Source organism: Podarcis raffonei, chromosome 7 (assembly GCF_027172205.1).
Source record: "Podarcis raffonei isolate rPodRaf1 chromosome 7, rPodRaf1.pri, whole genome shotgun sequence".
NCBI lineage: Eukaryota > Metazoa > Chordata > Lepidosauria > Squamata > Lacertidae > Podarcis > Podarcis raffonei.
The window spans coordinates 10,602,570-10,614,680 of record NC_070608.1 but is presented as its reverse complement, the minus strand read 5'-3'; the positions used below and the strand labels follow the sequence as shown (position 1 = coordinate 10,614,680).

Here is a 12,111-nt window from a genome sequence, read left to right as displayed (position 1 = left end):
CAACAAGGTTTCGGTGTTCATGTCACGCTGCCTTGCCAAGGGCTTTTCACAGCAGCAGGTGTGTGCCCAGTTATCTCAAGGAGGATTTGATTGTATCCTGCCCCATCTTAAAGCTAAGCTGCTTACAGAACGAGCAGGGCCCATGTCCCCCGTAGACGGGACAATTATCTGTATCTGGGACAAGGCTCAGAAATAGCATAATGTACGCTTGGCGAAAGCGTCACGTTGTGGCGGCTTGTTTTAAGCAGAGACGGCACATGTGAACGTGCTTCTCCTCTTCTGTACCTGAGCTTCCCCCACAGCAGTAGAGTTCTGTCACAAAGAGGTGGGCTTCGTCAAACAGGTAGATTTTTAGGAACAAAACTGATGGAGAAAGGAAAACTCTCCTGCCCTGTCCAGAATAAATTCAAAATTAAGGTTCTTGAAAGCTCCAGGCCTTTATAAATTAATGTATCCATGCATAAGCCGAATGTGGGTTGATCTGTCAGCATGCAACACCGGCCACACCCCAGGAAATGGCTTTGACTGGATGGCTAAAGCAGCTGAGGACACCTGGTTGATTGCACAAAACAAATGAAATACCGTGAAAATCCCTGAAACGAGAAGTAATTGACTATAAATATTATCTTGTGGAAATCAACTAGTCATTAACATCAGCAGTAACATCTAGACCATGGGAGCGTTTCAGCCCTGTTCTTGAGTTTGTTCAAATCTAAAACAGCTTTATCTTGTATTCCTTTCTTTGAATTTGTGCCACTTAGGTTTTTAAGCCTTTTTGTAAAAGCAGCACTAGAATTTTCACAGTTGAGTCCTTAACCCATTATCATTGTGTTTTGCTTTCTTCAAGTTGAGCTTTGTTTAAAACTTGTTATTTAGGTTTTCAAACCTTTTTTGTAAATTCAGTATTAGAAACTGTACTTTTGAGTCCTCAATCCTTTATTACTGTGCTTTGCTTTACCTAAGTCGAGCTAGGATTATAACATATCAGAATTTTGGGGGTTCTACCCTTGTTTGAATTTTGGTCATTTAAAGTTTATGATTTTTCTATTTCCTTGAAATAAGGTTTGTAGCCGACATCCCGTTAGGTCTTTGTTCTATTTTAGGTTTTTCTAATTTTTTCCTTAAGCTTTTTGATTTTTATTATTTAGATGATTTCCACAAGATAATATTTATAGTCAATTACTTCTTGTTTCAGGGATTTTCACAGTATTTCATTTGTTTTGTGCAATTTCTCAGTTCCGTGACTGTCTTTTTTCTATTGAGGACACCTGATTGGTCTCAAACCCTCTGTGAGTTAGGGACTTCCTCTGCATGCAGACAGGCTCCAGCAGATTGTGTGGACGAGACCAATAGTGGGTCCTATGGTCAAGAAGACAGTTTCTGCACGTACAGTAGAGGGAAGTGAGACAGATGGGACTCGCCAACCTAGGAAGGTAGCCCATCTAGAAGAAAATATCCTTCTCCTTGACCCTAACCCTCTGCTGCCTTGCAGAATATCTTCAGGGGAAGAAAAGGCCAAGGAGTAAACCCTACACAAATCCAGAGTCGATTCCTAAGATGGTTCCATGGCATCTTGTAGGTCTCATTCTGGCAACTGCTGCAGCTGAGCTGGTGCCAAACGCATTGCTCTGCTTTCCTTTGGACCAAGTCAGGGAGGTTGAGAGGGGGGTCTTGTCGTCAGGGCAGCTCAGGACCTCCGTATACCTGAAGGAACGTCTCCACCTCTATTGCTCAGCCCACTGAAGTCCACCTCTAAGGGTCTTCTGCTGGTTCCCTCACTGCGAGAAGTGAAGTTAAAGGCTAAGGGCCTTCTTGGTAGCGGCACCCTCCCTGTGGAACACCCTCCCTTAGATGTCAAGGAGATAAAAGGACTACACAACTTTTAGAAGACATCTGAAGGCAGCCCTGTATTGGGAGGTTTTTGATGTTTGATGTTTTATGATGTTTTTATATATGCTGCAAGCCACCCAGAGTGGGGAAAGCCAGCCAGATGGGCTAGGTATAAATAAAATTATGAAGATGCCCAGGCTTGCATGCGCACTCCATTGTTTCTTGAGACAGTCAGGTACCAGCAACAATGCTAGATAAGACGATTTGCATGTGGATTGCCCCATATTTATTCTCTGGCTCCCCCAGACTGGCCTGATAAGGACTTTTCTCAGTGTAGACTAGGGTTGGGGGACCTGAACCCCTTCAGCTACTGCTGGACTCCCATTCCTATATTCACGGACCATTGGTCACGCTGGCTGGGACTGTTGCTAGTTGGGAATCCAACAGCTAGAAGGCCATAGGTTCTCAACTTTGGGTTCCCAGATGTTCTTGAACTACAACTCTCATCATCCCTGACCACTCACCATGCTGGCTAGGAATGATGGCTACTGCAGTGCAATGTCTGAGAAAGGATGCTGTAGACAAATCTGAGCTAGATCCACCCGTGACCTGACTCTATACAGGACAGCTTCCTATGACCCACCCTATTGCAAATCACTTTCAAGATGTCATCTAGGAAATTTTTCATAAATGAAATCAGTCGCGATTCTCAAGGTTGCCTTCTTCCCAGTTGAAGTTAATGGTTGAACATGCTACCTTCAACACAGCCAGACCCACCCAAATGATGCACATCCCCGATTTTCCTGTGTCACTGAAAAAGGTGCACATCCCAGTGTTCCATGTAAGGCCTGGCGAGTTTGGAGGTTGCCTTAGGCCTGGTCATCCTAACCTGCAGGAGGTGAAGAGTAAATATAAATGTGGTTGTGGGGAAAGTCTTCCAGAGCAGAATACAGGCTGTGCTTGGAAAAGGTCCCATGAGCAGGTAGGTGGGAACAACTCGTACCCGACACCTTGGAGAACCAGCGTCTGTCGATGCAGACTGAATATCATTCAGCATCTTGTCTCCAACCCGTCAACTGGATACTTCTGGATCCAGAACCCAAACTTATTTCCAACAACTGACCGTCAGTGTCTGACTCTGAATATGGGCATTCTATTTAGCATCGTGGCCAACAGCCAGAGGTATAGTTTTATCAATCTGCCCAACTAGTGGCCATCATCACTTCTCAGGGTATGCAGTAAATTCCAAAAATGTGCTGTCAACTAGTACTTCCACTTTTCTGTTTTGAAACTACCACCAATTTCCTTCATTGAGTGAACCAGCATTATAGTAACATGGGCTGGGGACAGAGAAATCTATTTGCTCAGCCTGTACAATTCATGTTATATTACCTGCTTTCATAAGCATTTTTTAAAAAAGCTAACTAGTCCAAATGTGTTAGGCTTTGCATTTCACAAGTCATTTTATTGGTCTTTTCTATACCCTTTCCGGTGTTCTATCCTCTTTGAGATGGGTCAACCAGAACTGCAGCCATTCTTTATGAAGGAAATTAGGGTCATGCTTTTTCTCTTCTTTTACACTGCTGCCAACTAAGTTGACATTTACAGCAAGCTGTCGATCAGACAGCCATTTTACCTTTCCTGGCCAGAAACAGCAAATCTCACACCATCAGCATTAAAATATGAAATTATCAACATCAACATGCTTTACACCTGCTTATATTAACCAGGCAACACAATTTTGTTTCCCAGTTTGGATGGTTCTGACTATTCTGGATCTTGAATAATTTGCTGTTATCTGCAAACTTATCTATGGCATGGCTCACCCAATCCAGGTCATTTTAATAGTAAAAGTACTATCAAGCTCCAGTACAGAACTAATTTCTCCCCAATGTGAAAATGGTTCATTTATCCTCATCTTCTGCTTCCTGATGTTTAACCCATTGATGATCCATAAGAGAATGCACTCAAGGCAGTTTAAGTGATTCATATAAGTAAAAAGGTAAAGGTACCCCTGCCCGTACGGGCCAGTCGTGTCCAACTCTAGGGTTGTGCGCCCATCTCACTTAAGAGGCCGGGAGCCAGCGCTGTCCAGAGACACTTCCGGGTCACGTGGCCAGCGTGACAAAGCTGCATCTGGCGAGCCAGCGCAGCACACGGAAACGCCGTTTACCTTCCCGCCAGTAAGCGGTCCCTATTTATCTACTTGCACCCGGGGGTGCTTTCGAACTGCTAGGTTGGCAGGCGCTGGGACCGAACGACGGGAGCGCACCCTGCCGCGGGGATTCAAACTGCCGACCTTTCGATTGGCAAGTCCTAGGCACTGAGGCTTTTTACCCACAGCGCCACCCGCGTCCCATTCCATACAAGTAGTGAGGTGCATTTTCAACCACCAGAGATGGACTTTCTGTTGTGTAGGGTCAACTGAAGTGGGAGAGTCAAACTCATTGGTTTTTAAATCCTTATCTCAAAGATCACCAGCATTTTCAGGACACAAAACAGATGCAAAACCACTGCAAAGTTACAAATTTATTTTTGAAATAAATACAAATAATTCATTAATAAACTTTTCTGAAATAGACAAGTTTCACCTCTCAATTACCATCTGTTCCTCCTCTCCGTGAACCACCTAAGAAACTCTGCAGTTGTCATTTTAAAAATAGGTGATTTGCCAACACTAGAGCTTAGTTCTCTTTGAAATACCAAAGATATTCCGGTGTAGAGATGCTTGATGTTTTAAATGCCTGATACCCCAAAATCATGAGCAATATTACAAATTGTGAAGTAGCAAATAGAAAGCCAGTGAAAAATAATCTGCAAAAAACAACAACCATTCTATGCTGGAAATCTGTTGCGATGCCCACTGCTCCCCAAAATACAGCTCTGCAGACATCAGGACAGGCTGCAGAATCAATACACCTCTACATTCACAGTCATCAAAATCTCCATTGCAGTCATGCACTTCTCGCTCATGAATAGTGTGGAAAGTATTCATCCAGCACTAGGTCTTAATCCTGAAATGGTAAGGGGCTGACCAACCTGGCAGCTGACTATAGAGCACTTTATAATCATTACATAACTCTTCCACCTTCTAAGACAATTTACTGCTGGTCCCCCAACCACCACACACATTACCCTAAGTGGCCACAAGGCCAATTGATTTTGCCATCTCCAAACATCCATTTGAGGTCCAAAACATAAGACCAAGTGCAGGTATGCTTTTGACAATAATTTGAACCTTGGCCTTTACTTGCTCAAACAGTTTTAGTTCTAAAAGGAGAAAGACTGCCACTAAATAGCATGAAGGCTTAAGATTTTGTTTGCCTGAAATTGCAATACATTCCCTATTTTAATTATATATATATATATATATATATATATATATATATATATATATATATATATATATATATATATATAAAAATCATGTAGGAAAACAGGCCTTGAACACTACTCACAAGGCCAGACACAAAATCGCATTCGATTAATATGTACAGATTTGAGTAAATCCACCTTCAACCTGACCTTCAGACTTTTTCTAAAAGTCTCCAGTCATGCATTGTTTCCCCCAAAGCAAATTATTTAAAATCACATTGGGAAAGGGCTTTTTTTTAATAGTGTAAAAAAGGGAGGGGGGGCAAGAGATGGATCATCTTCAAAGGCTTTGTTTCTGAACAAGATCCTAGGTAGCTTAGGTTTCAATCTTGGTGATCAAGTGCTGTTAGCTTCACCACTGGACAAGTTTTAAAGCAATCTAGAATTAGTTGGAGAACAGAATAGCAGCAACCTCTGTTAAGGGAACAGAGAAACTTGAGATGTCTGCTTTATTGGTCCCTGCTGAACTCTAGGTGGGGGACAGAGTCATGTGTTACAGAAAACACTTTAGGTTAAGTATCAAGATACACAGTAGGTGGTGGTTAGGTCTCACTTCCAATTCAAGCCCCTTTCATTTAACAAGAAACTTCCATCGACTTGGGGCTGGGCTGCTCAGTGTTGTTTGCAGAGTTGGGAGTGAGCTCAATGTGAGTGTCAGTGTGAGCACGACTCCGGACGTTATCGCCAGTGTGGGACCTAGTCCTGGCACCCTCGCCAGTGTGGGCTCTGCTGCGGTTTCCTTCGCCAGTGTGGGACCTGCTCCTGCCCCCTTCGAGGGAGGAGACACTGGAACCAGATGCTGTGCGGGATCTCATCAGTCTGGTCATGCTTGCGGAAGGCACTGCAAAGGAAATGCAAGTGACAGGTGAAGATTTTCTTTTTTAAAAAAAAAAAAAGTCCCCCTGTATTGGTTAATGCAAATTATGAAGATCAGTGACCGGAATAGGCAACACACAAGACAGAAAATTAGATATGGAAGTGCATGTAATCCAAGGGGTGGGAGAAAGATACAGTGGTGCCCCGCAAGACGAATGCCTCGCAAGACGAAAAACCCGCTAGATGAAAGGGTTTTCCGTTTTTTGATGCGCTTCGCAAGACGATTTTCCCTGTGGGCTTGCTTCGCAAGACGGAAACGTCTTGCGAGTCTTGCGATTTTTTTTGCTCCACCCCCCCCCTTTTTCTAAGCCGCTAATAGCCTTTTAGCCACTAAGCCGCTAAGCCTTTAATAGCCGCTAAACTGCTAATCCGCTAAGCCGCTAATAGGGTTGCTTCGCAAGACGAAAAAACCGCTAGACGAAGAGACTCGCGGAACGGATTATTTTCGTCTTGCGAGGCACCACTGTACAGAATATTTATAGACCATTAATAAGATACAACGGGGAAGGAAAATGTGCTTGCATGAAAGAGTTTAAGGAAAGCACACAGCCAAGTCAAGGAACAAGAACCTGAAGGAAGATTTGAGGGGAAATTGGCCCAAGTGCCTAGGAACAAAAATGGATTGCAGCAGGAAGTGGATTAAGAAGGGAGGTTTGAAAGCCTAAGGACAGTAAACCACAGTGCTGAGGTCAAAAGTGGCACTGGGATGTATTTGTGTGTGTGTGATGCATATGTGAGGCAGTGTGGTGTGGTAGTTGGGATGCTGGACTACTGAGTACAACTCAGCCATGAAGCTTGCTGGGTGACCTGGAGCCAGTCACTGCCTCTCAGTCTCACCTAATTCACAAAGTAAATCAAAATCAAGAAGCAAGACTGGGAGTTCTGAATAGGACAATCATGAGGCGGATTCAAAGTGTGTTGACCACAACGTACTTAGAACTCCCCTTCAGACCTTTCCGCTTGATATCGGAAGGTCTAAGCCAAGCAGGCACTTGTAGGGGTGTGAGTGGTGCAGCTTGTGTACATTCCATCTCCCCAAATGTATATAATAATAATAATAATTTATTATTTATACCCCGCCCATCTGGCTGGGCTTCCCCAACTCTGGGCGGCTTCCAACAAAATATTAAAATACAGTAATGTTCACCATAAACACCTGAACATGGCTAATGTGCTGCTCCAGTTTGGGACAAAGCTGATATCCCTTTAAGGGAGTCCAATACCGATGCACCCAAACTTGTACATTTAAAAACCCAACAATTCTAGAACATAACTTTCGCCAACAAGAGAGATCTGTTTAGTATGGCAGCTTAAAAGGACACTGCACATTTATTTCGAAACAAACGTGTACTTACTGTATCCCATGCCCTGTATGAAGTACTTGAAAGCTTCAGCGAGCTTTGCAGGCTGTTAAAAGAAAATACCACATTTTTTAAAAAGTTGCAAGTTACCAGTGGCAAACTGTTTTCAGTTTTGGACTCCAATCTTCCAGTTACAGTAAGCCATGGAAATTTGAAAATGCTACTATGGCATGGTATCACTGCTAGGCCAGAAGCCAATTTTCTTTAAAAAGTGTGTGCTTGTTAAAACTCCTGCTAGTGGGTACACATAACTGAGCAAGAAGACTGGAGGTTTTTATGTGTGTAGAGAGAAGTGCAATATATCTATGGTGATCTTTTATTGAGAGGGTGGGGACCACCATATGGAGGGCAGGGCTACCATGGAAGCATTTTAGAAAGGATGTATATTTTAGAAAGGGGTTGCAAACAGAGTTTGGCATTCTGTAACAGGGTCTCTAAGAAACCCATCACTGCAAAGCTATAGTACTCAAGGCCAAACCAGTAATACTAGGCTTTAATTCATAGCAGAGTGTGATTTCACTCTTGTCATTGTGTTCCCCACACCTTCAAACATTCTGGACTTCCCCACCCCAGCATGCATTCTGTTCAGTAAAATCTTACCTGAGAAACCTGAGGAAGACCACCACAGTCAGCCATCTGCAAAAATTAATAAAAGTATCAATCAATCATTTATTGTGTTTGACTAAAAGCCATTACAAATTCAGTTACAGATCCAGCAAGTCAATTAAAACCTTTTAAAAGAAATCCAGAGATATACATCCATTTACAATAAGTCAAATTAATTTATCACTTTTAAAGTCTACAGCATTGTCTTTTATATAGCTAGCACAAATACTTTTAGCAGCTTTAGCAAATAGGGCTGTTTTGTATGTGACAAGCAGATCACAGTCAGATAATAGCCAATGTATTTTCACTTCAGGGTTCTGTCCCAGTAGCGGTGCCAGCATCTGTTCCAAAAATCTCTTGGGGATTTTGATAGAGCTGACAATGGAGTATATAATGAGGGAGATCTTCCCACTTCACCAACCCCACAAATACAATGTCTTAAATGCCTTAGAACATTTATATATCTTTCACCTAAGAGTGAGATTAAAATATATGTCTAAATGCGGATCTTTTTGTCTTGAGGAGTTACTTATTAAAGAATCCTATTTTGTTATGCCAGATCTACAATCTACTCACAAATTCCCTCCAACCCCCCAGTAGCACCTAAGACTAGGGTGGATAAAAATCAATGTGTTTTTTTAAAAAATTGATTTTTAAAAATTTAAAGCGGATTTTTAAAATAAAATGCTTTAGGAGGCAAAATCTTTCTAAAGATAGTTTTCTATTTAAGTGACATTATAGTCCAAAGGCTATTCATCAGGAAATAACGGTTTGTTTGAAGTTTTTCACGTGTGCTAACACTCAGTCTAAGTTTTTTTTGAATTGTTTAACCACATTGGCTAACAAACATGGATACATATGCTATAATGCTATTGTTTTAGTTAAATTGTTTATTATTAACGAAATGATTATTTTTCTCCTTCCAATAAAGCACAGCAGAAAAGTTATCCAAATATAAACAATAATTTCATAATTATCTGTCTATGTATTGCTGATAGTATAACCAAATCAGTCATTTTTGATGTAACTGTAAAAACTACTCTGAAAATTTATTATTCCAAAAATGAAACCTTCCTCTGGTTGTAAATATTAAGATAATGCCAGCAAGGTTGAACCTTTCTGTAAAAAATGATTTAAATCAAGTCTTACTGACTAGTGATTTAGATCAATTTGATTTAAAACAAATGCACCCTGCCTAAGACTCATACTTTTGTATTGGCATGTGTGAAAAGGAGTTTCACATAAGAAAAGCACAACTTCCGATTTCATTTGGGGGCAACATGCTTCTGTTTTGAGGATGATGCAATAGCCTTCTTGGGATAATGCTTGTGCAAGATGTCGATGGAAAGGGCAGGAGAAATGCAGATGCCAGAGCTTGCACACAGGAAGAGTTTAGGCTTTTTGCAAAGACATACCAAATTAGAATCGGGCAGACTTTTTTTAAAAAAGGCCTTTACAATTATAACAGTGTTTCACTGTGGTACAGATGTCACAGTGTCCTTTTGTAGATTAGTGACAAGCATGTTAAATCCCTTGGCTGTTCTGGGAGCATAACATTAATCTGTAACCTCAGGGAGGGGATCATCCCCTGAATGTTGTTGACCAATAAACTTGCTCTTCATCAAGAATGAGATGCTCAGCTTTTACTAACAAGGGCATTGCAACTCAGCTGTGCGATCCCACAGAAACCAAGAGGCCAGGGCTCATCATGCACAAGGCTACCTTGCTTCTGGTGAGGAAGTAATTCACCTTGTCCAGAAGCAGATTCTGCACATTACTGCTTAACAGACTGTTTTAGAGTGTACATGTTGTTTTTATTTATTTCTGGACTGGATGGGAACATGGGATGGGAGTGTGCTGAAAGTGAAGGATATGCACATTAAATAACAAATTCCTCAGTGAGCACAAAATGACCTCATGCAACTAAACTACCTCACACAAGGCAGTGTCACGTGCTACTTTCCCTAATAGTAACCAGAATGCAGACATAAACTGGAGACAGATTAAATTTACAATGTGTAACTGAAATTCAGCACACTTATCCGTTCTCATAAAAAGAGGATGGAAGCATCTAGTGGAGACCACTATTTCTCAGTTCCTCACCAGAAGTCCAACAAGGAAATGCCAATGCAGGTAAAAGCTGGTTTGCTTGCAAATAAAAATCAGTAGCTTCGGGTAAACTAATGATCTTGCATATGATGAAAGAGGCAGCCAGGATTACCAATCTCTCAGTTCAGACTTTTTGATTTGACAATATTGATATAGACAGCTCTCACACTGGGCAGTCTTTAGAAGCAGAAAGGCTTTAAAACAGGGTTCTCTAATATCTGATCTCTTAGATGTTCAGCTACAACTCCCATCACCTGACCCATTGGTCACGCGGGTTGCAACTGATGGGAGTTTCAAGTCCAGCAACTTCTGGAGGGCCATAGGCTCCCCACCCCTGCTGTTGATTAAATGGTTTGAATTACACAACAGCATTACTGTACGATACAGGACATTCAAATGACCAAACTGTCAAACACTGGAAAAACTCCATCAAAGGCCAAGGACTTAAGCTATTTTCACCATCTTTGGCATGGTATAGATATATCTTCTCACCAGCCAGGGGGCAACAATGGGAGGAGATGAACTGCTGGAGTTCGTTATGTGACCTTCTGAAACTAACTACTGGCAGGATTAAAATCCATTATGGAATGAGTTTCTGGATGTAGTACTGGTAGCATTATCATCTTTTGCTGTCTAACAATGCTTACAGTCCTAATGCATGTACAAAAATATAGGCCAGCCATTCTGTCTATAGTAGAGCAAAGGAGTGGGGCCTTAATGCCACTGCAACTTTCTCCCCTACAGTGATTTTTTTACAGCTGTTATCTACAACATTCCCTGTCTAAGCAAGACACTTGCCAACAAGCAGCAGTCACTGTGTTTAAATACTCTAGAAAACACGAACTCCTCTGATTCTGGAGAAAAGTGCTTATGTTTATTACCTTTAAGAGTGTGGTCTTTGTTGGGTCAAGTTTAGCATTGCAGTCAACCTGTTTGGAAAAGGGAGGGGAGAAGAGTGAGCTTTATTTTTACGCTTAACAGCAAAAACGTCTGCAACACAGCACTTATGGCTCTGACTTCAAAATGCCTCAGGAAGCAAAGACCCTCAAAGGCATCCCGCAAACTCCAAGCAGTGATACTGCAGATAGAAGGGAGCCTCCGCAATGTGGTTAAGCCTGCAAGCCATATAATTAAGGACCAAGCTACATGTGGTGCTTGTTGTATCACTGGTAGTTGTATTAAATCCAGAAACATTAGGAGCAGGGACACACCAACACCAATTGGGACTACGGTGCTTGGGGTTTAACCCTTTCCGTGTGTGTGTGTGCATGCGTGCATGCGTGCGTGCGTGCGAAAAAGAACCCTGGATAAGCTGTCATTTTCCAGACTTTATTGTCCCATCTGCAAATTGGAAGTATGGGCCACCTTACAGATTTGCTTAGAACAGCACTATAAATCACTTTGAACATTAGGAGAGATAAAAGATTCAATAATTAAAAAATTGATTGGTACAGTGGTACCTCTGGTTACGTACTTAATTTGTTCCGGAGTTCCGTTCTTAACCTGAAACTGTTCTTAACCTGAGACACTACTTTAGCTAATGGGGCCTCCTACTGCTGCTGCATGATTTCTGTTCTCATCCTGAAGCAAAGTTCTTAACCCAAGGTACTGTTGAGATACTGCCAGGGAGATAAAGTCCATCTGAGCCCCAAGCCGGCTGCCGGACGATCCATCAATCTCCCGTAGACACACAGTATCAGCAATTAGCGACACGAAGCCTCATAAACAGTATTCCACATTCTTAGGCTGGTGCACACTCTATCAGCGAATTCACACAGCGAGAGATGCACAGCAGGAGAGCATATTTACAGTTTATTCAGTGTTGGTCAGAACAAAGAAAAACATGACCGCCTGCATCGGTATGCTCAGGCAACAAGAAGGATACGAAAGCAACTGACACAACAGAAACATCCTGTGCAACAGGAAATACGCAGACTCTGTGACTCACAGCCTG

The 12,111-nt window shown here is 42.0% G+C and overlaps 1 protein-coding gene across 5 annotated transcripts in view; it reads right to left on the bottom strand.

Moving 5' to 3' along the window:
• Positions 1–4,346: 4,346 nt before the first annotated feature.
• Positions 4,347–12,111, bottom strand: part of NDRG1 (N-myc downstream regulated 1) — an 82,577-nt gene continuing 74,812 nt past the window's right edge. For all 5 annotated transcript variants that reach the window (XM_053395266.1, XM_053395270.1, XM_053395267.1 and 2 more), the window contains exons 13-16: positions 11,039–11,086; positions 8,043–8,078; positions 7,437–7,488; positions 4,347–6,046 (exon numbers count right to left, since the gene is read on the bottom strand). In XM_053395266.1, the coding sequence (XP_053251241.1) occupies positions 5,781–6,046; positions 7,437–7,488; positions 8,043–8,078; positions 11,039–11,086 (402 nt within the window). In that variant the 3' untranslated portion in view covers positions 4,347–5,780. The remainder of the gene's footprint in view (positions 6,047–7,436; positions 7,489–8,042; positions 8,079–11,038; positions 11,087–12,111) is intronic.